This window comes from Theropithecus gelada, chromosome 7a (genome assembly GCF_003255815.1).
Source record: "Theropithecus gelada isolate Dixy chromosome 7a, Tgel_1.0, whole genome shotgun sequence".
Taxonomy (NCBI): Eukaryota; Metazoa; Chordata; class Mammalia; order Primates; family Cercopithecidae; genus Theropithecus; species Theropithecus gelada.
The window spans coordinates 8,778,787-8,805,875 of record NC_037674.1 but is presented as its reverse complement, the minus strand read 5'-3'; the positions used below and the strand labels follow the sequence as shown (position 1 = coordinate 8,805,875).

At 40.3% G+C, this 27,089-nt stretch overlaps 1 protein-coding gene across 2 annotated transcripts in view; it reads right to left on the bottom strand.

Moving 5' to 3' along the window:
• Nucleotides 1-27,089, bottom strand: part of RYR3 (ryanodine receptor 3) — a 584,152-nt gene that overhangs the window by 326,423 nt on the left and 230,640 nt on the right. For both annotated transcript variants that reach the window (XM_025390215.1, XM_025390216.1), the window contains exons 4-10: nucleotides 26,199-26,273; nucleotides 23,506-23,584; nucleotides 17,684-17,796; nucleotides 16,233-16,332; nucleotides 13,407-13,500; nucleotides 8,959-9,033; nucleotides 6,853-7,009 (exon numbers count right to left, since the gene is read on the bottom strand). In XM_025390215.1, coding sequence (XP_025246000.1) covers nucleotides 6,853-7,009; nucleotides 8,959-9,033; nucleotides 13,407-13,500; nucleotides 16,233-16,332; nucleotides 17,684-17,796; nucleotides 23,506-23,584; nucleotides 26,199-26,273 — 693 coding nt within the window. The remainder of the gene's footprint in view (nucleotides 1-6,852; nucleotides 7,010-8,958; nucleotides 9,034-13,406; nucleotides 13,501-16,232; nucleotides 16,333-17,683; nucleotides 17,797-23,505; nucleotides 23,585-26,198; nucleotides 26,274-27,089) is intronic.

Genomic DNA, 27,089 nt, shown 5'->3' with positions numbered 1-27,089 from the left:
GAGCAACTTGCTCAAAGCCACATAGTTGTAAGCAATAGAACATAATCCAAAAGCAGGTACAATTCCAAAGCCAGGTATAATTCATTTGAACAGAATTATCTGAATGGTTACCATTACCAGCAGCACAGTTAAGTAATTAATTGTACCAATAGTTTAGTTGCTTAAAGGTTAATATGAAGAAAAAGTTGAAAACATATACTATTAAAGGCCAGGCACGGTGGCTTACACCTGTAATCCCAGCACTGTGGGAGGCCGAGATGGGTGGATCACGAGGTCAGGAGATCGAAACCATCCTGACTAACACAGTGAAACCCCATATCTACTAAAAAAAAAATATTAAAAATTAGCCAGGCGTGGTGGTGGGTGCTTGTAGTCCCAGCTACTCGGGAGGCTGAGGCAGGAGAATGGCGTGAACCCGAGAGGCGGAGCTTGCAGTGAGCTGAGATGGTGCCATTGCACTTCAGCCTGGGCGACAGAGAGAGACTCCGTCTCAAAAAAAAAAAAAAAAAAGAAAAAAGAAAAAAGAAAAAAAGAAAATGGCTTTAGGTTCATAGAGATTTTAAGAGTTATACATATAAATCAACAAGCACAACAAAGTATGGTCTATATTCAGCGTACAATTGCAGTTTGGAAGAAAAAACAACTCTACCAGGGGAGTAAGGGATGGTTTTATACAAGAATTTCTACATGGCATGAGTGCAGCCAGGGTAGAGAGGAGTGAGGGGTAATGAGGAAGGGATTGGCTTTCTAGTAAAGGGGCACGACACAGCAAGCAGAATGCTGGAATCCAGAAAGAGATGAGAGCAAAAATTAAGGACTCTGAACTCTATTCTACAGGTTCATATTTCTGAAGCTCATATTGTTAACAGACTTCGTATGGGAAAAAGACGACTGTGGACAAATACCGAATCTTCTTCTAAGAGTCAAAGGGAATACTGTGATCGTGTAAGCTCTTGTTTGTCCTATGGTAAAAACGAAACATCATCATCAATGAAAAAATCAAAATGACCTATTGAACTCGAATGCAGCATTTTGTTTATTTCCTCCCACTATTATCATTGTTTGGAATACCTTTTGGGAAAAGCTAGTGTAGGTAATGGAAAGCCACTGAAACACAGAGTTCCATCTTAGAATAACCGTTCTGGCATCCATGTGAATGATGGGCTGAAAAGACATATGGCTGGAGATGGTTGAGTTGTAGGTGACACCATTAGTATCTAGGATGATACGTGGAATGGAGTAGCTTCTAATTCACGCCTATTAATTAGAGTGAAATGTGTTATTTAATACAATTAAGCCACCTGTGTTTACAGATGACAAGAAAGTACCTTTTACAATACAGGACTGTAGACACCCAGAAATGTTTCAGAGGAAAAGTAGATATGGGAAGGCGGAGTCCATTCATGGATGCTGGGGTGAGCCTTCAAGAAACTCCTGGTTAGCCCACTATTTCCAGGTGTCTCTGGAGAAACCTTGAGGAACCACCTTTGGGTTTGTTTCCATATCAACATAGCCCCCTTAAGACTTTCTCATCTAGAATTTGAGATCTTCGTATTGCCCTTAAAAACCACACACTGCAGGACATTGATAAGAGTCTAGCTGACTCCAAGCTTTGTGTGGGAAAAGGAGGAACGCCTTCCTCTGTTTACTACATGCTGGGAAGCAGATTCATCTGCCTTATTGGGGAAGGCATATTTCTCTAGCAGAAGTCACTGTACTGGGCTCTTTTCTCCGTATTTCTCATTTAACCCTTGGCACCACCACCTTGAGATAAGCAGCACTACTTCCATTTTATGGATAAGAAAACTACCAGGTCATCTTCCTGGTCTCATTTAATTTTCACAGCAATCTTTCAAGACACACTTTAAAAAAAAATCTATATTTTTCACAAAACATATGAATAGCATATGGCAGAGCCAGGGTTCAAACCCAGGCTTCTTCCACTTCAAAGCCCCAGGTTTTCCTTGACTGACTCTCTATTTGGTCTACTTGGAACAATAAACTCTAGAGAAAGCACATCAGTTTAAAGTTTAAAAATCCTTTGTAGATTTTATTGAAAATGAAGCTGCAGTAAGTGATGTTGTCTTTAGGCATTTGAATCTTACTATCCATATTTTCTTCTCTCCCCTTCCCTCCTTTGCTCCATACCCTCCCTTTCCCCAGTGGATAACTTGGTGAGAAAATGGAGCAAGCAAGGGAACCGGCAAAAAGAGCGCTGTTTCTGCACCAGTGTTTCAGAGACAGGTGAACCATGAGCGCAGCTGTCACCTTGGTTAGGGGTGCCATGGCTGCCGAGGTTAAACGGCATGTGAAAGGTAGGCAGGGAAGTCACATTTGGCTAAGAACACCATGCTCAGCACACAGATGTTTCATAAATGTTTACTAAACTGAATTTAATGTTTTTATACAGTCAGGAAAAATTTCCTCTAATTGGGAACAGGGATAGCTCTATACCCTTACACTATGAAATAGGCAACATTCGAGATTCTAGCCCAATCATTCAAGATGTATGGTGTAGTCATTTAAAATGGCTTTTTAAAGCACTTTTAAAGTGGCTTTACACTAAGTGGCTATACATAAGGCCTGCTTTAACATTATTAATTCACCCTTCCCTGAAAAAAATTCAATGATGTAAACTGACATTGAGTCATGACATCTAAACACACAATATTGCCATGCCAGAGTAAGTATTAAATCACATTATCTGAAATCCTTGTGGGAATGGCCTTGCAATGTCAAGACCATGGAAAAATGATGTGAAATCAAGTTCATAGAAATTTGTCTTAGATGTTCAAAATAAAATGAACCTCTCTCATTGGGTGTGTACTGGGAAGAGATTACAGTAGCAAAATGATTACACAAGGATGGCAGGATGTTTCTATGACGACAATGGAGGCTAGAATGAAATGGATTTCACTCTATTTCAAGGTATGACCACACTGATGTAACCCTTCAGCAAGCATTTTGCAAACTTACTACAAGAGATTCTAGGATGCAAAAATAAAGCAGGGTGGGGTACGTGTGGTCCTTGTCAACCAGCGCCTCCCAGTCAAGGAAGTGACGGCTTTAAGAACGCATGAGCAGGTTTTCCTCTCACAAAGAGCACTTAACACTTGCCTGAAAGCATGAGAAGGTGCTCACTGTGGTAGACTGCAGAGGGGCAAAAGGTATTCCAGGCACAAGTCTGGTGGTGATTAGAAAAAAACAAGCATGTTCCAAGACTGAAATAGTATGCTGGGGCTCAAGGCAGCCTAAGGCAAGTGGCAAGAGACACAGTGGAAGGGCAGGCAGCTGTCAGGTCTGAATGATCTTTTATGAAAGACTTCAAATGAGGTGCAAATTGATGAAGAATTGTGTTCCAGGTCTCACAGAGGGCAGATGAGAATCAAGGCCCAATCTAGGCTAACTTTGAAGCCAGGCTGTGTCTTACACAACACCACTCTCAGATCAAAGGGATAAGGCTGGGATGCTGTGTTTTGGAAGTAATACTACATCCTAGCCCTCCAATTTGAGTTGCATCATCTGCTGAAGTGGGGGAAGGAGGACCTTGATCAAGATCACATCCTGCTCTTTATTCTATGTGATTTGTATAGCTTGCTCCAAGTCTTCAGTCTGATTCCATTTGAGCCAGGCCCGGGCCGTTAACGACAGCTGGTTCTCGGACTTGGTCACCTTTCAGCAAGGCTCAATCACACCTCCACCTTATCATGCACATACAAGATGCACTGGGGCACCTGCCATCTTCCTGGTAATGGCAGGCTGCTAAGGATGTTAGCACGCACCTGCAGCTGTCCAGTGGCCCCCAATTTAGTAGTCATAACCGTCGCAGGCTAATGCAACCTGACAGAAAATGTGGGCTGGGAAGCTCATCATTACCAAATGACTCACAGCCCAGCACACCCGGTGTCCTCCCAAAATACATGACTAAAGCCCCAGCAGTGATCTTCCCAAGACTCTCTTTTTTCTCTTTTGCAGATTCTCCAACATACGGAGAGGATCAGATGAACACCCTGCTTCCTCACCCTCTGCCCCAGTCCCATGGGAGACAGCTGACTGTCTCCACCTCTCCCTCAGCCTTCCCAACTCCTGTGCCACCACACAGATCCTGAACCGCTATCTCAGGCTACTGTTTGCCGCCTGCTCTGTCACATAATGCCTGTCACAGGCAAGGGCTGGCCAGATGATTCAATGTCCTTACATTGTTGAGAAACAGAACCCTAACCTCTTTCTGCTGGGTATTGTCACTGGTGGCTGGCGATGGGAAGCACAGAGAGTGCATTTAAGGAAAACCTGTGCCCAGCAAGGCAAGAATACGCTTACTAGGCAGGCACATGGAAGCCCAGGAAAATCAGGGCCTCTCCAGTGCTCTCCCTGCACAGTTATTTGGATGGTGTATGAGAGAGTTATGTGTTCTCCACATGTTCTTTCTTTTTGTGCAGCTTCACAGTCTAAGGTGCCAAAGCCCTGCCCACACAACGTCCCAAAGAAACCCTGACATCCAGTGGGAACACAGCCATATCTCAGCCTGCCATAGAGCCTAGGCCATTTTAATTTCAGTTCCTTTCAAATTGAAATGAAGGTAGCTGGGTTGAATACCACTGCATGGAGACTTATTTAAAATCTCCAGCATAGTGACTCCAGTGAAATGTCACCACACTGCCAAGTGCACAGGACAGTGTGACTCACGGGTGACTTTTGCCTCCAGCTCTGCTATGCCGACGGCCCCCACGGTACCGTGACGACTTTCCAGCCATGCGCTGCTTGCCTCCCCATACATGGAAATGGAGGAACTTGGGGAGATAAGCAGTGCACCCTTTGAAGGGAAATGTATTCAGAGGCCAGAAGTGATGCCAAGTGGAAGGAGTGTGACAAGGTCTCTATGGGGCTTTGAGCCTTCCTTGCTTCCCCCAGAGACCACCGCACAGTGCTGAGCCACGCTCCACAAGGCTGAGCCAAGAACGGAATAGAATGGAAGAGTCCCCTTCGAACAGGACCCTGCCAGCTGCCTGGAAGGCCGCCTGATCCTGAGCTGGAAGAAAAGCCCCTTTTTGAAATGCTAAAGACCCCGAGGTCATTGCTCTATCCTTGGCAGCATACCCCGAGTGGGTCAAGGGGAAAGGGGGAGAATGCTCAAATACAGAAAGGGCCAAACTGGCATTCTTAGAAAAACACTTGCTTGGTCATTAGCTGTGATGAGTCATTTCTTGTTTTCCACCTCCCTCTTCTACTCCCACCCACCTTCAGCCCCCACTCCACGTTCCAGTCTCTGTTCTTATGACTTTTCTGTTGCTTTGTTTCACTGATTCTTTCAGAAAGTTGCACTGCTCTAAATCACTTCCTGGAGGCAAAAATGTTTACTAAATAGGTATCAATTTGAATATAAAGAATCCCTCTTGTGCTGGCAATCTAAGAAAAAAAGGAAAAATGATAGCAACATGAGGAAGATGTGCTCAGAAAAACCAGAATGAAATCAGAGTCAATAGCCATTGGAAGAGAAGCAGATGGAAGGTAACATCTGAGAGATGGTTAGGAAGATATGAACAGGAAGATCATGTCTTTTAATATTTGGAATAAAGATATAAAAAAAGCCCAATTCTGATTCAGGGCAATATTAAAGAGAAAAAAACTACATGCCAAAGAGTTTCTCTGCCTAAAAAGACCATAGGAGCACAAAATGAGGGGGAAAACAGACTCTGAACCCCTGCACCAAAGAAGGGCAGTGCTGACTATTTTCTTCAGGTGCATTAGGAAGCAGAGATGCCCCCATAGAAAATTCAGCTGTCAGCCTCACCCCTAGTCCTACACAAGCAGAATCCTCAACAACCCTTGAGTGAAATCACGGTGAGAACACACATCAAGATTTATTTCTGGAAAAGAGCAAAGAATGAAACTAAAGGTGAAGCTCCCAAAGGAGATATTGAGCTATACTCTTAGGAAGCACAGACTTCCTGATAACCGTGCCCACATCTGTGCAGAGCCTTTCTCATGCTTGGATGATCTTTCCAGAACACTCATAAAGTGACAGACCATCCAACTGTCTGTCAGAAGTTAGCTCAGCATGCAATTCTGACCGTTCAACTAGATCCAGCTCTGAGTTAGAGAGAGTCGAAGCCTAGTTGAACATTAAAGGTGGCTGAACATTAAAAAAGAATAGTTGTCCACATACACATCAAATGGTAAAGCCAATAATTCAAGGTTAACCTAACTACCAGAGGATCCATTCTTAATGAAGGTTTGGGATGGATAGGAGAGAGCTGAGAGATCTGGGGAGTAGGAATAGCTAAGGGAAAGAATGGGGAAGGTAGTAGTAAAGTTTATCATATAAATATTAATAACTGCAAGATGATGTCATGTCCAGAATGTGTTCTCTGCATCATTTTAAAAAATTAAAACAAATAAAGCACTGAAACTCATGCTTTTTAAATTTAAACCTTTTTAACAAATTACCTTTTTATTTAAACAAATGTAGCTCTGAAACTCATGTCTCCATGCTACTATTGCTTTAAAGGAGTGAAGAATATAACTTGGAAGTTATTAAAGACAACTCAGAATGCACTAAACAACAATAGTTTCCAATAGCCTTTGAGCAACAATGTCCATTCCTATGATCCTTGGATTTTCCAGGACTGTCCACACTCTCCTTTTGCTCAAGACTTCAACCTTCATCCAAGGTACACATTCCTCCATGAACTCAATTCAAAAGATAAAAGAAGAAAGTGTTTATCTATCTTAGGTCAAATTTCCAACTCTGCTTTGTTCCAGCCTACTTTCTTTCCCAGTTATAGCTCTACCTGGAGGTGTCTGAGTTTTCACTTTTAGAACAGGGTCAAAGTCCACTTTATCACACCTTACCTTTGATGCCCGGAAAGAGAAAGCTGTGGACTTGGTGTCTGCCTTTGCCCGGTCTTGTAGTATAAGGCCTTGGTCTTCTGTCAAGGCCAGGTAGTGGCCTGTGGTGAGATGCCGGAGTCGAAAAGCCTGGCCCCATCTGATGTTACTGCCACTCCAACTGGGCAGATGAAACAGACAAGAAATTGCATTTATACAAAAATAAGTCCTTTTCAGTATTTACCCTGCGCTTTCTTACACATGCTAGCAGACTTATAACCCTTCTGGTGTCCATCCTTAAGAGAAAAATGCACCAGGTTCCTGGCTTGCTGTAGGATTTCATGTCTGCCTACAACCCAGCCTAGTGCTCGCTCTTGATAACATCAACAAGGAATGATCTCAAAGGCAGGTCAGTGGCTTCATTCAACTGGAAGTCCCAGGTTTCCAATTTTTCCTTCACTCCACTGAAAGGTCTTGATGCAAATAATCACAAATCAATGGGAAGCTTGTCTTTGAATGGAAACTTGTTTCTGGAAAAGCCTTTCCAAACCTGCCATCTGAACTAAAACGTATTACTACACAAAAAGTCCTATCTTCAAGGGAAATAGTAAAAATACCTGCACAGCTTAGCCTTGCCACAGACAGACAATAAACAAGCGTAATGAGTCAACACTGAATTATGTTAAAAGGAGATAAATTCTGTGGAAAATAAGTAAAGCAGGATAAAAGGATTAAGACAAGTGAGAACTCATATTGAATACTGTCCTCTTAGTGGTCCTTCATCAAAAGATTAGCACTCAGCAAAAGTTACATTAAGTGTTATGGAGAAATTATCCACTGAATAATCTAACTCAAAATTTATCTCTTTAAAATATTTGCTCATATGCAGAATACTTATCTCTTAAGAATATAAGGTTTAAGAAATATATGTGTGACATTTTAATACCACTCTGCACTTTGTCCAACTTTTTGAAGCATCAGTAAATCCAAATCACATTGATAAAAGGCTTAAATTCTTCATGTTTAGTTCTCTGGGGAAATGAGCAAGCAATCACAACCAGAAGTACATATACATACCTATTTTGACCTCTTAAAAAGTCCATTAAGCAATAACTAAGGGCTAATATCCTGAGAACAAGAGTATGTTACTCTCAGATTTTTAATGGGTTTGGAAAGAGGATGTAAATGACTCAAGTCAGTTAATAAGTGCATGCTCCTTAAAACTGGTATTCCTTAAACCATCAGCTGCCAATTTCTCAGAAAAAAAATGTGTGCATGTGTGTGTATGGTGTAAGAGAAGTCCTAATATTACCTTCTGATTGCCAATGGATTATCTTCAGGGCCCCTTGGGGCATATACCCTGCATGACAGAGACTTATTTTGAACATATTTTCAGGGAGAGATTGAACAGAAAGAACTAGAGGCAAAGGCAGAGAAGGAAAATCAGAGGGCGAAACTTAATCCTCCTCTCTCACTCCAAGCAGTTTAGCTCTAGCCTAACTTGCAGACCCTCTCAGCCCATATAAAGGTCCTGCATTGAAAGTGATCCCCCTTCAGTGGTTTGAAGTTAAGCGACCACCCGTGGTTATTCAAGCTTGTGGCTGCAAAGTCTCAGCCTCCTGTTCCTTCCACCAAGGGACAAAACTGTCTCTGAAAAGTTCTAGTAAGTACCTTTTTCTTCACACCTACATTCCCAGTGACGTTTACATCTTCCTTATCTTATGCCATCGTGATTACCTGTCTGTGTGCCATTTAAAGCTACCTGTCCACTGGAGCCAACAAAGCTACTAAGAGGAGAGAGAAGACTTATCTGGGTTCCAGAGAACCTGTTTAAGAAAACAAATGGGAGGACTTGGATGGCTTTCAGTGGCCTTGTCTGAGCTTTCCTTTTATAGTCAGCTACTGCAAGGGCAGAAGAGCCTGCCAGCCTCAGAGTCAACACAGTGGCTTTGGAAACTGTGTGTGTGTGTTCTTTAAAAACAAATTCACAGAAATATCAGAACTTAGCTCTAGACAAAGGACTTGAAGGAGTTTGCCAGGTGATACGGGATGAATGAAATATTTAAGAGAACTGCCTATTATTGAAAAAGAAAGCAATCTTGAAAAGGGTACTCCCAGGCCCTCCATTACCTTATCCGAAGTGGTTCCACTCTCCACAGAGACCTGGCTCGAGTCCCAGCTCCCCCAGCTTCGTAGAATATCCTCCTATGAGCAGAGTTGGAGATCAGCACCCGGGTGAAGAACAGCTCCCCGCAGAGGCTGTTCAGGCACCCAGCTTGTCTAAGCCCTTTTGGAGTCAGCAGAATGCAAAGCCAGAATAAGGAGGATGGTTTCACAGTCTCACTCTCTCAGAAAGGGTCAAAGCAGCTAGAGGGGAGGGAACTGCTCACCATATCCATATCATGGACATTTATGCATCATCAGGTACACAAGGAAAAGGCAGGAAAAAGAACATCTCCATTTCTACATCAGGAGTCACGATAGCCCAGTTACACCATGACGGCAGACACAGAATGCTCCAGTTCCTTCAGGTCAAGCTCCTTGATGTAGTTTTATATCTTTAAAAAATGTATTTGTACTTTAAAAACACCTATTCGACACAGTGTGAACTCATTTCCATCGTTCTAGGGCACTTTATCCTCAGTTGTTACAGTGTTCACGATTTTATTACTGTACTCTTGCTTCCTTTCCTGTGTTACGAATCATCTTTTAATGTGTTTTGAAATAAAATTTTTATTTTAGAAAAATGTTAGGTTTATAAAATAGTTACTAAAGATAGTCCAGAGAGTTCCTGCATGATCTCACTCAGCTTCTCCCAATGTTAGCATCTTACATTACCAAGGTACGTTTGTCAAAACTGAGAAACCGACATGAGTATGTCATTACTAGCTAAACTCAAGACTTTATTTGGATTTCACCTTAATTTTTCCCGCAAACTTTTTTTCCAGTTCCAGGATATAATCCAGGATACCACACTGCGTTTAGCTGCCATGTCTCCCGTTTCTTCTGATCTGTTATGCTTTCTAAACAGTCTTGCCTTGTTTCTCATGGCTTTGACAGTTTTGTGGAGTACTGGTTGGGCATTTTGTGAAATGTGTCTCAAGTTGGGTTTGCCTGATGTTTTTTTCCAGTGATTAACAAAGCCTCAGTTTTTAAAGTTTTATTTTAAATAAATTCTGTATAACCTGTGATTGGGGCAGGCTGGTCCACATTGTACAAAATTCACAGTTTAAGAGCATGTCTCAAGAACAGCGGTCCCCAGATTACCTGGTATACTGAATCCAGTCACTTTTTGAGAATCTTGTGACCTTTAATCAAAACTGATTATTTAACTGCATTTACATTCACTAACTTAAAATCCTACCTCCACCAGAGAGAATTTGTATGTATCACAATTGAATTGATCAAACCCCAGAGGAATCTGGATTTAGATTTTAGAGACAAGAGTTAATCAATAGTGGTAAAAAGAAAATGTATACTTATTTTTTTTTCCTGGAAAAGTATCATAATTATGAGTCGATTCAAAATGAGCCTGGAAGTTAGACCTGGGTTTGAATCTGGTAGCTGTGTGACCTCGGGCAAGCCCCTTCAACTCTCTGTGTCTCCGTTTGCTTATCTAATCAGGGTACTTATATAACAAGGTTGTGAAAATTTAAAGGGCTTTTAAAAAATGTTTAGAAAGTGTTTTTTATAAATGTTTATAAACATGCATAGAGGGACACATTATTTGGACAGCAATCAATGAAACATTACATCAACAGTGGTTACCTCTGGAAGGTGGGAATATAAAGGCTATTTCTCAATCTTTCTGTAATGTACATGTTATCGGGAAATGCCCAGTAAATATTAGGAAAGAAAATCCGATATTGCTTTCGAGTTCCTACACCCCAGGTGTGTCTGTACGAGGCCTAGAACAGAAATGATACTGCACCAACCTCCTAGCCACTTAGGAACATTTGCTAAGATTCTCACTGATGCTTCTCCTCCTCTAGTGCAAGCTGCAAAGATCCCTTCAGAAGAGGGTGAAGTGGCTCACCCAGGTCACAGGTGAAACAGCGCTGGAGCTGGAACTAGAAGATTCTCTACCCCTGACATCTGAAGGATTTGTGAAGGTTTGTTCTTCCCACCTGTGACATTTGGGCGGCCTGCTCCATTTAATCTCACAAGGTTACTGAGGTTGAAACAACTTGTTCTTGTTCTCTAAAACAATTCCAAAGAGAGGAGTAGAGTGGGCGGCAAGCTGAGGTGCTTTTGAAAGCTTGGCTGACAGCTTAGCCTTAGCTTCAATAGGTTAAGTAACTTATCCCAGGGTGTTTGACAAGCCAGAGGCAAAGCCAAGGATCAGAGCTCAAGATGTTAGATTGGGAGTCTTGGGTTTCCACTCTGGGTCAGAGTCTTTCCACATAGCTTGGCTGCTCTCAGGATTTATAGGGACGGAAAACGATTTCTTCTGGAGAGTCAGCACCATTGCAATGGAACACCTGCATGCCTCCGTAGCTGTTAGAGTCTTTTAGTGTGCTGTTTCCTATTCTATCATGCTCCCCCGATTTTGATGTTCCTGGCCATGTTGGCCAGTTCTGAGGATTTACCTGACACTAGAAGACTAAGACAAGGCTTATCACTTGCTTCACCTAGACATCAAATAACACCAAGGCATCCTGTTTTGATTGAGACTAGTTGATATAAAGATTCAAGTTCCACTGCGCTGAACAGCTGCTCACTTTCCCCAGTCTTAAACCCTTCAGGCTTCCTTATAAAATAAGCCTTCTTATTTTTATGGATGAATTTTTTTTTCCAAAACACAAATTAGAGCCAATGAAATCCTGGGCTAAAGAAAGGCCACCTTCATGTTTATTTAAACGATGGCATGCATGTCTGCTCCAGTGTGCCCATTGTGAAAACTCCTCTCCAGCTACTTCACTCTCCCCATCACATCCTTTCAAACACTTGCTGAGCCTTTCCTTGCAAGCAGAATTTTGCTGAATCACTTGACCGAAATGCCCACCAAATGACTAAGTAGCATAATTTCTGTCCAGCTGTTTCTAATTTGGCTCTAATTTTGATGACAGGTATGTGCATGTGGGTGGGGGTATGCACACGGTAAATACTTCATCTTTTTCCAAATTTCCATCCTTAAAAGTAGAACAGGAATAGAGAGAATGAACTAGGAAAGTTCTGATGTATTCCATCTTAGATACAGACAACCCTGCAAACCTCACAAAAATCTCAGTTATTCATCCACCTGCAAACCCTCCCCTTGAGGCAGCAGAATATGATATCAAAGAGACAGTAAATGGGCTATTGTATAGTTTCAATATTGAATAAAAGGCAAACCACAAGTGAACGGGATCACATGACAGGGTAGAGAATCCTTACTTCTAAGGAAAATCAGGTGGACCTAACTTCCCTATCAGAGGTAACTGTCAACCGCTGGCCCAGTGCCAGGGAGGCAGCAAGTGAATTTAGCAAGGCGCTTTACATAGGTCTGTGCTTTATGTGTCCTAGGCACCCTTCTGGGTCACATCTGGTTCCTATGAAGGGGTACTCAGAGTAGATAGCAAGTAGGAAGAGACTAAGAATTACAAGGGATACACATTGCCAATGGGTGCTTTCTAAGGTGCACACTAATAAATTCAAGCACACTGCTTTGGGGGGGTGGTCCTTGAATACATCAAATACAGGAAATGGTCCCTGATGGAGAGTCAGCAGCTCTGGCTTCTACGCTTGCATCTGAAATCAGCCAGTGTGTGATCTGTGGCAGGAACCTGACCTACATAGTCTCCAAGATGTGAAGACTTATGAGCCTGTGTTTCTAATGAAGCAAAAAATGCAGTTGACAAGGATCCTGTAGGCATTACACAAAAGAAAAGAAAACATTGTCACCGGATCAGACTCACTGCTGTCCCAAATTCAATCTAGTCTGGATCTGAGGTTTGATTTTTTAAAAATATCAGATTTCTATAGTTACAAGGCCAAGCTTTTTATGTTCTGTTCCTTTGATGATAGAATACCAAAAAAAAAAACCTCTTTAGTATGCGTTTAAGACTTGGATTCATATCCTCCATCTCATGGTTTTGAAATTCTGAAAAGCATTCATGATGGGGTCAAGTATGAGGACAAGAACACATTGTCCTCAGCACAGCGCCCTCTAAATGCACCCTTGGCACCACCCCCTGCTAAATCCAGCTCCAGCTGGACATCAGTTTCTCTAATGCTATTTAGTGATAAAACCAAATCAATGAAGTCTACCTTATTTACTTAGCACATGAAATGGGAATAGAGATGATCTGTCTTTGAAGAGCCTGGTGAATAATTTGTTTAAGTGCAGAGCCAGAGAAAATGAAGGGATCTGGAAGCATTACAGAACCGCCTAAGTACAGCATGTGTACAGAGCTCCTCCCGTGAGCAAGCGGAACCGCCATTCCTGCTTTGCAAACTGGAACCCATGGCTGGAGGAAGGTTTGTCAATTGACCGACATGTACAGAGTTCCTGTGTGGCTAAATACAAATGTAAACTCTTTGGTTTGAGTCACTTGAGACTGGAAACAGCTAGGGGAAGAATGAAGCTATTGACTTACCTGTGCTGGGAATCATTCTGGTCTGTAGATGGTATCGTCAGACACTCATCATGACCATGGAAAAGACGCACTACGTGCCCACCAAGTAGGTATCCTGGAAGAGAATTATATTCTACTGTGAATGATGGCAAGTTTTCATTAAACTCTTCATTAGAGAATGGCATATTTAAAAAGGGTAAATTCACACAGGTCTGGACCAGTTACAGAAAATACCGAGAGAGACACATTTTGATAACTACATATTCCATGAATGCAGGCCTCAGGCAGAAAAGACAGGAAAGTCAAAACAATTCTAATGTTGAAAGTGAAACAGGGCTTCAGAGGTGAGCCAGTCCAACATCAAAAGGTAAGGTGAAAATAGGGTGCCAATTGATATCATTAAAAATCAAAAGGAAAATTAAGTTGCTAATGTTAGGAGTTTCCAGTTACTTAGGATGTAAATATACCTAATACCAAATTGCTGGATAAATATCCACAATCTCACTGTGTATACTTTGCAAAAAGATCCAAATCATGGGAAAGAAAGGTGCTGAGAAGGGGGTAGCAGACCATTCTTAAGACCCTTTAGGAGAAGGCAACATTCAAATACATTTAACAAACAGATCAAATCTGGTTGCTAGTCCTACAGCACAAAGGGAAAACAGAATTACTCTCTAACATCCCTGAGTGAACAAGTGTAGATGCTTTTATCAACAAATACTTAGCCTTCAGAATAAGAAAGGAATCGCAATAGTCATGGAGTTCAGACATGGAAAGGAAACAATGAACTTCAAGGACACGATGATCCATTTGTCTTCAAAATAAATGCTGGGCCTTAATTCAAAGAACATAGTAGCAGGAGAGGGGCTCCAGTCCGAGCTTTACCTAGCACCAAGAAATGGGATTTGTTATTCCTCTGAATTAAAAAATTCTCCAGGCTAGTCTGTTCTCAGGAAACATATGAACTTAATATACCCAATGTCTGTGTCAGAATTTTTAAAGGAAAAAATATCACATAATTAGATCACTTTAGGGGCTGTCTTAAACTATTTTGGGTGCTGGATTAAAACAGTAAGAATGAGCAATCATGCCAGAGGAGAAAAGGGTATTATTAGTGAATTTTGTATAGTGACAGTCTGATATGAGTTCAGTTTTCTCACCTAGACAAGGCAAGTTTTTCTAAAATTCCCTCAAATATTCAGAAGTCTCCTTCCAATTTTCCTGTATCTTTTTGTACTGATATTCTGAGTTATAACCTTCTTTGCATTAAAAATGATTCATGATATATTATAGGGGGATTCTTAATAGCTAATTTATTTAGAAAATTAAAGCCCTCCATGACAAAGCTCTTGATTAAGCTCTTGTTCATCTCATGATGGAGAGGCCATGCCCTATTTGGAGTTTATCCTTTACAGTTCTTGGGCTCCTTCAAATCAATATCCTACTCACACAGAGAACACTGCCAAGTGCTGGTGCATCACGACTTTTCTTAATTGCAATCTATCAGGGCCATAGTCAGGAAAGCAGCATCATGATGAAGATCACTTACGTTCTTAAGGGCTGAAGTGGGTTTCTCACCAGTGGATGCTGGAAGGACATTTTTCTACAGAGCCAGATGACTCAAGTGATGAGTTATCCAGACTATATTACAAGGGCACTCAACATTTCTATAAGGACCTTTTGACATGATTTGCAAACATGCCTTAATTAATCTCCACAAGCCCTCTGTTGGGACCAGGAAATAATTTTATTCCTACGGTGAAAATAAAACATTTAACATGGAGAAGATTGAGCCAAAACTGTCTTGGGAAAGACTTAAACCCAGAGCTTCTTGATTCTTAGTAGAAAGGGATTGACTGACCATAGACTTAGGAGGGTGGGTTAATTTTGGCACAAAGGAAGAGGGCTAAACACATCCTACCTTTTAAAGCCTTCCACTTGTTGCCAAAAGAGTTAAGAATTTGTGTTTTCCTCAGTATTCAGTTTAACTATCATGCATTCCAAAACTGGGGTATCACCTTGACAACTCTGTTTTCCCTCTTTTTTCAAACATCACAGCATAGAAGGACATTCCCAGTTTGAAAGTACTAGACTTTAATAGGGCTAAAGCCTGTGATGAGTAGTTTTAAAAATTCTGATCTTGCTATAATGTGCCAAAATGTAACACAAAAGCCCGTAGGTCACTGACATTTGATTATTCTTCTCAGCTGTGGTACTACCTATCAGTGAGGTAAGGCCCGTATATTTATTACACAACTTGAAAGGTGTGTTGACTTTGCCTGATTCTGTGAAATAAAATATGTTGAACAACGTTGGACGACTTTATTTCCAAGGGAAAAATAATTTCACCTCTTACGTTAAAATGGCCTTCCATAAATACAAGTAAAAACAAATGACCAAACACTTTTATGATTGAGTAAGTGCTCCACCTGCATGGAGAGACACATAGGGAGAAATATAAACAATGTCACCTTCTTGGCAAATAATCTCTTCTAAAACTGAAGGTGCTGAGGTCTTTATGCTTACGACTACTAAGCAAAAATAAAAATGTGGAAACTCAGAGAGAGAGCAAAGGTGCATATCCAAGTCCTGAATACATGTAGTGCTAAAATAATAGTGGGCTCCAAGGGATTAAAAAAGTTAAGTTCAGGGATGCTCATGTAACTGGAAGTTAGGATAGAAAATAATCTGTACTGAATTCAGAGAAAGAAACTCAAGTGAGCTAAAATCAGGCTACCTGTGCACCAAGACATTCAGGTGAGATCTGGGAAGTAGCAGAAAACATCAATATATACAGCACAAGAGAGACAGGCAGGCTCAGGGCTAAATGCATATAAAGAAGCACACCTTCTTCGATGCTACTTCCTGAGCACGTAGGATGTACATTCCAGAGGGTCTGCATAAAGGAGGCATCCACTTGTATGTTACCATTTGATACTGAGAGATGCTGCAGCAGAAACAGAAACGAGACATCTTTTAAATCACCAGTCCAGTAGTGACAGAAACAGCTCACCTAGAACTTCAAGGATTAAATTAAACAGCCTTACTGTCATCTGGCTCTTCCTATACAGCCTGTGGGAGATTTCTCCACCTGATCTAGAAGCAGCTTCAAAGTGGGACACTTTATTCTGGGGTGAGGAATTATTCAGCTACAGAGATGGCAGACATGTGTTGACTTCATCCCCTCAGCTGGAGCTGATTCAACACCAACTCATAAAATGTCCATTCTTTGTAGGAAAAGATAACTCGCAAATGGGAAAAATTACCCAACATTTGGCCTAGGCAAAGTAAAATCTGCCCACAGATTTAACTTCAGTTGGCTCCGTGAGAAGCTTCTCTGACGTTTCTCTCATCTTCAGGCATCCCCACCCCCAGCCAAGTGCCTGATACAAATGGTGCTTTTCTATTACCCATCCCCAGCTGCAAAATCTCACCAGCATCTTCCACTCTCTGCGATACCCCACGTCCTGAAACACTGTACATTTCTGTCTCCAACATAAACTTATTTTCCTGGATTCCAACCTTTCTTGTTCTTCCTTAAACAAGAGCTAAACAATGTAATAAATTCAGAATAATGGGAGTTAATGTGCAAACAGTGCTTGGAGCATTTTAACAGTTTGCTGGACACAGCACCATAATCTAAAAGAATAACAGATTAGTTCCAGGCACCATGATCATGTGGCAGGGGAGGGTATTTAATCATCCCTCAAGTACAGTTAACTATTGAACAACAAGGCTTTGAACTACACGGGTCCACTTATACATGGATTTTCTTCCACCTCTACCGCCTGAGACAGCAAGATCAACTCCTCCTTTTCCTTCTCTTCCTCCTATTCAATGTGAAGATGACAAGGATGAAGATCTTTAGGATGATCCACTTCTACCTGATAGTATATATACTTTCTCTTCCTTATGATTTCCTTAACATTTTCTTACTTTATTGTAAGAATGCAATACATAATATGTATGTCATATAAAATATGCTTTAGCAGGCTATTTACATTATCAGGAAGGTTTCTCACCAAAAGTAGGCTATTTTCTATCAAAACTAGGCTATTTCCCATCAAAAGTAGGCTATTTCCTGTCAAAAGTTAAGTTTTTAGGAGCCAAAAGCTACACTAATTTTTTATTGTGCAGGGGGTCAGCATCCCTAACCCCTACATTCTTTAAGGGTCAACTCTGTATGGGTAAGAGCATCTTATTCTATCCAACCTGCTGTGGCTCAGTTCTTCATGGACATCTATTCCTAAAGGAAAAATTTCTGAAAACAAAAGACTCTTGTATTATGAGGTACTTACAAGGTATCTTTCAGAGGACACGCTGACGAGGATGAGGTCATCGCCAATTCTAACTTTCTCTCCTTCGGACCTCTGTTTGGAAGCAGGATGTATAGTCCACCAACAGGCTTCTCCTACATGAAGGCTCTGCAAGTTAGTCATTGCTTCACAGAAGCTAGTGTCCCTAATTTTGCCCCTTGTTCTCCTTCCTCCTAGGACAACCCTACACATGCACACAACAAGTACATACTCCAGACCTCAACTTCTATTGGTCTCTAACTGTTCCAGACAGCCTCCCATCTGCTCTTGACTATGTCTGTCATTTTCATTTTCCCTAGAGACAGAAAAGCACTGTTTGGAATAGAGTATTGGAGGCCAGACACTGTAGTGGCCTTCGACTATTTTTAATGCAAATAGGAAAAATGCTTTTTATAGTCTTTCAAATTTCTGTTTTAAGAATTGACTCCAATCAAGAGCACCAAGAACAAATAAACAAATAAATAAATAAAAAGAATCGATTTCATTGGTCTACTGAACACTTACACACTTTCATCTTTGTCTCCCCCTTTCCTAAGGGAATTTTTTAAAAAGGCTTACATCTGCAAGGACTCAGACAATAAGTGAGCAATTGATAGCAAAGAGGATAAACTGATATTTTGGAAAAAGGAAAGCAGGTGGATGCTTTTCGCCAATAAAAAATTAAAACCCAGATCTCTGAGTAAGAAAATGGAGAAGAAACAACCATCAATGAAAAGCCAATTCCTGCTGCAGAATCTCAAGAACGTCCCTGGAATTGGAAGTAGCAGCTACCAACGAAGGCAGAAAATGGGTTGAAAACAGGACTGGTGGAAAGCTTTAAAAGGACATTCAAATCCCTCATTCCTTTCCCTGCCCTCCACAGCCAGAAGACCTATCATCCTCCACACTATAGAAGATTAGAAGTTTAATCCATGGAAAAGCAAACTACCAAGGGTCTGGTTTTGGAAATACCAGACATTGTCAAAGAAAGAAGTAGAGTCTCGCTAAAAACAGAATTCAAACTTTATACCCCGATTAGTAAAACCCCAGCTCCTTTCCCTCCTACCCTCCACCCAAATATGAGGATCAGTCTTTAGGGAAGCCAAACTAACTAAGATAAAACATACTGTGGTTTGAGGTCACCAGTGAAATGCTCAGGTCTCTGCCAGATGACCTAAAAGTGAGGCTTAACAGATGACAAGCCCCAGTCAGCTTCCAGCCAGCTTTTACTGCCTGGATCAGAACACGAATGAAGACCAAGGACCACCTGACAACGGAGGAAGGTCTCTAACAGGAACTACAAAAATGAAGCGAAAAGAAAAGAAAGGGACTTGGAGAAAACGTAGATTACAGAGAACAAAAAAAATCTTATAATTAATAATCTCAGAGATCAGTTAACATTCATGAAACAGTCATATTAGTATCTATGAAGGATCCCTTCCAAGGATAAGAAAAATATTCATTCATCCCAGAAAAAAAAAAAAAAGAAGGTTGTAAGATAAAGCTGAAAAATTATTCCAGAAGGAAGAAAGACAAAAAACAGATTAGAAGTATCAAAAAACCAACCTAGAGGAATTCCAGAGAACAAGAACTGTAAAAGACAGAGAGAGGAAATTAACAAAGAAATGTTATTAAAGTTTTTTCAAAGATGAAAAATGAGTTTTTCCAGATTGAAAGAACCTACAGAGTCCCTAACACAGTAGAGATTAGAAACTACTCAACGGTGCATTCCTGTGAGATGTCAGAACAGAAAGAGGCCACGCCAAGACACATCGCTGTGGAATTTCAGACACCAGGGCGAAAGAGACGCTCTTAGCTGCTTTCAGAAAATAAAAACAAGTCACACACAAAGGATAAGAAATCAGAATGTAGACTTCTCAACAGTCAGACCATTGGCTAGTAGAAAGCCTTCAGGAAGCTGAGGAAAAAAAATATTTCCAATATAGAATCACAGTAAAGTGTGCATGACTTGTGAAGCTGTAAATTAGGAAATTTTCAGACAAAAATTTAATCCACATGCATCTTTTCTGTAAAAGTGACTAGATAATGTGCTCCACCAAAATGAGGTGGTAAACCAAGAAGGCAAGCAAGCAAACAAACGAACAAACACCAACCAATCCCATAAGATCTAATAAACATGGAATCTAGGGCAAGGCAACAGAAATTCCCTAGATGGCTGACGTTTCTAAGACGACGAAACAGAGAACAGATCATGTGATCGAATCTAGCCAGAGATTTTCAGTTCTATACGAAAGTTTGAAAATGAATAAATGATTGGGTCACAAAAAATTCAGCCAACAAATGAGGCAGTTATTAACTATTGGAAAACCCCAAAGTAATACAATAAATTACCTGGTCAGAATATATTATGTGGCTCATTTGCAAATAAAAGTTACAGTTATAGCAGTGGAAGTAGTTAATATTGATTTGACAATTAAATAAAATAGATGAAAATCTATTGGAAGGATGGGAAGACAAGACACGGAAGAGTGGAAGAAAAGACAGGGAAGAGTGAAATAAAAGCAAAATTAGTATCAGGATGGCAATAGTTAATGCATAATCTAGAAATAATTTTAAAAAGCATTGTATTAATATGTATATTACAAACAAGTGGTAAACAATACTAAAAGAGCTGAAAGTAGATGCCCCAGAGAGGCAGGCATCCAGAGGAGGGAGGGCAGGAGAGTGGTGTTTACAATAAGCTCAGGAGCACTATTTCTCTCTTTAATCTATGAGTATTACTTCAATTAAACTAAACATGACATGACAAAGAGGTTGAACTCTACATTTGAAGGGGAAAACGCTGTATGCATCCTTAATGTTCTCTGAGGACCACCAAAGGGTATCCAGGATGAAGGGGGTCCTGAAGAGGAACACACAGAAAGAGTATTTTGTTTCCCTGCTCTCTCCCACGCTCTGGAACCAGGGATGGAGCTGGCCCTGAAGCAACGGGATGGGCCAGTCCACAGCCCCAAAATACAAAATAACACTTTTAGTGTGGGTATGTGTTAAACATGTATTTCCTCCTAAGTCTAAATTCTAAAGCTATGCCTAAATCCTAAAAACAAAGCAATTAAACAACTTTAAAAGGAGACCAGAATACATTTAAGTAATTTTACCCAAAATCAAGGATAAAATGATCATCAATTCTGTGTTAAGTGTGAGAATGTACAATTCAATGTGTTGGGGGAAAATGCCAGAATTGTTCAAGAAACTGCCCCCAAACTTTCTCCTCATATTCTCCTATAGTTTCAATTCCACTACTGGGCAGTTTCCTTGTTTACAACTCTGAAGGGGTTTCTGAGCCAGAAGTGCATTCAAAGAACTAGCCAGACAGGAACAGGGTACCGTTCTGTGGGATTCCGTATGAACCTCCTCCTGCAGTGAGGAGAATCTCCAGGTAATGGTGAACCTCATCTGAGTTGGAGGTGCATCCTCCTTGACCCTCACAAACCCCAGCTAGCTTTCTTCAAGGAGAATAGCACACGAATTTGGGTGAGAGAGGCAAAACAAAGGTAAGTTATTTTAGGCTCTAGGTTTTCATGAAGACCTAGTCAAGCCTATTCTCCCTGTCTTCTGCCACAGGCAGCTTCTCATCAGCCAACTTGAAGCCTTTTCTCCGTTTTCTGCCACAGGTAGCTTCTCATCAGCTAGCCTGAACTTGGGTTAGTTCTATGTGTTTGCCCCGTCTGTCAACAGAATTCTTACCTAGTCTGATTTTAGAAATTTTTAAAAACTGCTGAAAAGAGTAATATTGTCTGCTGTGGTTTCCCTTTATTTTTATTAAAGGCTCTAACAGTTAAAATAATTGTCTGAACACTTGACTAGAAAGTGGTGTTTCTCAATTTCTTTCCAATCTCAAATAGTATAAAGTTATTTTACTGATTAAATACAGTGACCATATTTGACTTTTCTGATTATATTCTTCAGGATTGACAGTTGGTCTATATTTAGAAAGAAGTGTATATTCAGAGTGTGGCACTTCACTCACTTTGTAATTTTCAGCAAGGTTGACAACACCTTAGAGGAAATTATATTTTAAGACTAACACTTTGGCTGAAAACAAAGAAACTTTAAATCAAATTCAAATCTAATCTTATTTTAGGAAAAAAAAACCATAATGGGCAAAGGCAGGGTCACTTTTTTGCTTAGTACAGAAACAGGAAGAGGAGGAAAAGAGAAAGAGGTTCCCTCAGGCACTCTTAGGACACCATTGTGCAAGACATGGAAACAGCAGGTACACAAGGTTTGGATGCTGGATTTTTTTTTCTAGTTCTATAAAAGTAGACAACCTGGATCCTCCCATTATGAACTGACCTAGCTTTAGAATAATAACATAGACTTTTGTCTTTCTTTGGCTACTCAACATTGGAGCCCTCTTCCTATTTAAGGGAGAATGTCATATTATAGACTGTATTCAAATTAGACTTTTCCTGTAGTGTGTTCTAACCTGTTTTCTCTTCCTTGGTCTCTGTTCCTAACCAATTTTCAAGCCTGAGGCTCCAGATTTAGTGCAGGCTCTACCCAACATCCTTCTAGTAAGTTCGTCTTCTTACTGAGTTAACCTGAATCAACTTCTCTCGTTTGCAACAAAGAATCCTGTTTGGTACCTAGTCCAACCTCTAAATGGAGCAGAAATTCCATACGTAATGCCCTTGACAGATGGTCAGATTGTGAATGAATATTTTTAGCCACAGGGTGCACCCTATATCCCAAGGCCAGCTGTTCTTCCACTCATTAATTGCAGATGTTCCAAAGTAGTTTTCACAATTGACGTGAAATGTGCCTCCTTTCAACTCCTACCCACTGCTCTGTTGGCCTTTGGAAGAACCCCAGCAAGTCAGCATCTTGTTTGATACTATAACTTTGAATATCTGTAGATTGTTATCTTAGTCCTCTGTTCTTTATTTCTGGTTTCCAGTAAAAACCTGTGTCATCCTGGTCAGCATCTTCAGTACTCACCTCTTGACTGTCAGTATTTTTGACTATACTAAAAAAAAATAATCCGGTGGTTCCCAAAGTATATGATGTGTATCATTGGTGGGAGGCAATTAAATGACATTGACAAATATAGTGAGAAATTTGTTTTCATTTTTACTACCCTTTTAAGCCTTCTGATGCTTTCAAATGAAGTTTTACATTTAGAACTAGTGTATCATTAACACGTTATTATATTTGTCAACATCTCTTCAATTACTTAATGACATGGTTTTCTTTTCATTATTTTACTTTTATGGCAAGCAAAAACAGTTTATACTTATGGCAATAAGTTTTGTCTGTAAAAATTTTAAGTACAAAAGTAATTAAATTTAAATAAAATCATAAAGTAAATGATATTAAAAAGGATACAGTGGAATGGCAAAATCATAATTATAGATGCCAACAACTAACATTTGGAAAACACTACTTTAGACATAGCCTGTTCACTGCAGAACAAAATAGGACTACTCCTTTGATCTGGACACTATATTTCATTATTTAAGCCTTTATTATGCTACCTTTATTTTTTGGCAATCATTTAGTATCATCAGTTCTTATCAAGAATGACTTGTTCACTTACTTTCAGTATCTAACAATGTTAAAGAATTGTTTTTCTTTGAGATTCTGGCTGACTGTGGTAAAAATATTACGTTCTCCTTCATTCCTAGTTTCTGTGTTTCCATTACACATCCTCTCTCTAGTCCATTATTCTGCAATTTTGTTAGACCTATTTCTTAACCAGGTTGGTTTGGAATCCCAAATGAGGAACACATGCAGGGTCCCTCTCAAAAGCCCTTAGCCCAAGAACCCCACTGAACTCAATAAACCTGGGAATGTTGACTCACCTGTGGCATGTTCCCGTAGACCTACATCAAAGGCAAGTTTGTCTGTCTGGGATCTTGATGTAGTCAAGCATGTTAGATACTGTGAAAGAAGAGCGAATACTAGTGAAGTCACACTCTTCCATTGGGTTTTGGTATCTTACCACTAGTTAGCTTCCAGTTAAGTTCAGCAATGAGCTACTGTGAAGAGAGCTCTATTTATCTTGCTCATTGGAAAGTTAATTGGTACACGCCTTAATACAATACTTTCATTTTTAATTATTCTTCTTATTACTTTTAGAGTCAGGGTCTCATTCTGTTACCCAGGCTGGAGTGCAGTGGCACAATCCTAGCTCACCGCAGCCTCGAACTCCTGGGCTCAAGCAATCTTCCTACTTCAGCCTCCCAAGTAGCCAGGACTACAGGTGTGTGCCACCATGCCCAGCTAATTAAAATAAATTTTGTGGAGATGTGGTCTAGCTATGTTTCCCAGGCTGGTCTTGAACTCCTGGCTTCAAGTGATCCTCCTGTCTTGGCCTCCAAAAGTGTTGAGATTACACGTGTGAACCACCTTATGCCCAGCTGAAAATACTTTTACGATACACATAAAACCTCAAAGATGCTCTTATCTGATGATTCAGTGGTTTAATGTATAGACCTGTATGTTACAGAAATGAGTTAGAAATATTAAAGATGTTGAGAAACTTTTAAATTAGGAACAATACAAATGGAACATAAATGATCAACAATAATAAGCTAGATAACCTTTGATACTTCTATTTTATATAATATTACGTTATTAAGAGTATTTATCAAGAGTGTTTAATAGCCTGGAACATTGTTTACAGTACATTGAGCTAAAAAGTAATATATAAAATAGTACATTTATGAGTTAACATGTACTCAAAAAATCTAAATGTGTAGCAACCAGACTAAAAGGAATTACACAAAAATGAAACAGAAGTTGATTTTGGATAGTGTCGGGGGCCATGAATGACTCTCCCACTTCTATTTTTGGTTTTTCAAATTTTCTAGGAGCTTTAAAGCTTCTCAAAATAATGTTTTTTTTCTTATTATAAAGATACATGGGCAGGTAAAACTTAAAAATGATCGTTAAACTAACTTAATAAAGAATCCCATGGCCTCTTTCACTGATGGGCACAGCAGCTCATCTTAGAATTAGACGAGAGGCAGGTAAGCTCTTGGGATGTGCTTTCTGAACCACAGTTCTAGTTCTCTGCAAGAGGAAGATGGAAAATCATTGCAATGTACAAAGTCGTATCCTACAGGCTTTATTCCCAGAGCTGTGCTTCAAAGGAGCTCGCCAGTAGAGAGTATATGTTCACTGTGAGTAGAACTTTTTTTTTAGGAGAGGTAAACTTAATGATAAATAATGCAAGTCTTTGTGTCACTACCAGGATATTAGCCTGTTTGTGAAGCCATAGAAGTATGCTTTTGAAGTTCTGTTTATTACATTTAAATAAAGAAAAATGTTGGTGTTTCATTTACCCTATAGATAAACATCAGATTCTGAAAGATAGTATCACCTGTCAATTCCAGATATTATCAGGGTTCAAAAGTTTCCCTACTCTCAATAACGTCTCCATCTCCTACTTGGACACACTTCCGTTTGGCCATTTTTGTTTTTCGTCTTTTGCCATGAAGGACTACAGCAGACGAATGTTCAGGCTGAAAAGGTCAGCTTCTTACCAGTGCTCAGTAAAAAAAAAAAAAAAAATGCTGCAGCAAATGAATTATTTAAGAGGCAGCTGTTGCTCCTGTTGTCAGTTTGATAGTTCAAGCCTTGAGATGAACTTTGCGTCATGCTGCTGGTGTAAATGTGTGGAAATACTCTTGAATTAATGTATCAGTTTTCCACTAGGGCTAAAGGAAAATAACAAGGCTTCCTTATACTGAAAGACAGTGAGGATGATACACTATTGGTGTGGCACACATTATACTTGATTGAGTAATAATATTCTCCTTAATACTTCCTGCAAAAACTACAATATCTGTATTTTAAAATATTGTAAAATTGTAATTTTGTAAATTATAAATAACTTATATTCATTTAAAATGTAGTATTTTTTTCAAGTTACATTGAGGCACCATCCTTCTGTCAGTTCTGGCTCTAGATCTCTGATTAGTCATAGCCATGCAAGCTTTCTGTGACTACCTTGCCTCTTGTCTTCCTCCTGTCTCTGAATTAGCATAACACCTGCAAGTTCTCCCAGGAGTGAAAAAACAGTGAGTATCATTCTATTTCTCTTAGATAGGTAAAGGAGGAGAACTGTCACAAAATTTCCATTTTATTGGTTTTTCTTCTATACTGGTTATCCTTGTATACTAAAGAGATCTGTTACTCCATAAGCCATTTGATCATTCGTCAATTCAACAAATATTTATTGAGCATCTAGTATATCAAAACACTGTATTTGGTGGGGTTATAGGTTTAGCAAAATAAAAAAGATACATGGCCCTCTTCCTCATGGAGTTGGAGGTAGGGTATCAGACAGTGATGAAACAAAAAACATAATTGCAATTATTGCAAATTGAGGTAGGTCATATGAAGGAAATGTCAAGAGGATAATGTGCTAAAATTAGTTATGTTCCAATTGTTCCTGCTGTTAGGTTGTTATTGCTGGCTTCTTGTACTTCTCCCCTCTTCAGTTTTCCCTCCTCTTTGAATGATGAGAGTGGACACCCGAGCTGCTTACCATTCCGCTGAAAGAGTGCCTCAGGAGAATTGCATGGCCATATAACAGGGTCCTGTGGCCACCTCCTTGTGCTGCCTGTGGGAATGAGGAAGAATCAGGTCAGCACAGGGCAGTTGTGGCTTCTCTGGAAGCCAAGCAGCACAACAATTCTGGGAGACAGACTACCAGGAAAAGACCCATTGCAAAGCTCCTAAGGAATTCATTCCAGAAGCAAGTGGCCGGTCTACGGGCAGAAAGAGACGTGTGACCACAGCCATGCAACATCCTTGGGAGAGGGTGTGTGGGGACAAATCTATTCCCAGAAATGGCCTCTGCCCAGGATCAGCAGAAACCCAGAGCTGTTCTACCAGAGAAGCATGTAAATGACACAGGTACTGCTTACCTTCCTTTGAAACTTCTCAGAAGCGTTCAGAGTGAGAGAGAGAAAGAAATGTGATGTAGCCATAGCCTAACAACACAAAGGCAGCGTGGCAGGCAGGCACATGGTCACATTCTGTGCCATGCAGTCTTTTCCCTTCGAGGCACTTAGGCCTTCTGCCCACTCCCTTAAATGGGTCCTTCTTACACAGATCTCACCAACGCGAGATGGCTCTGAAATCCAGGACTTTAAAAGGGTAACCAGTTATGCAGAAATAGATGCTTCAGTTGAGAGACCATCTAGGTATCTTCTCTGCCTCACCAGGCAGCTCCACTTTGGCTATTTGCTCAGTGGCTGCCCAAACAGTGGGAGAGGTAGGCATGAGAGGGACAGATGGCCCGACATAAAGCCAATGGTGTCTGTTTCTTACTCTTTCCCTGAATCTGATTCACACGTCACCATGCTGAACTGAACAGTACATGATAGGAGACAAAACTGTAATTTATTATAGTTAGAGGTGAGTAGGTCGCATG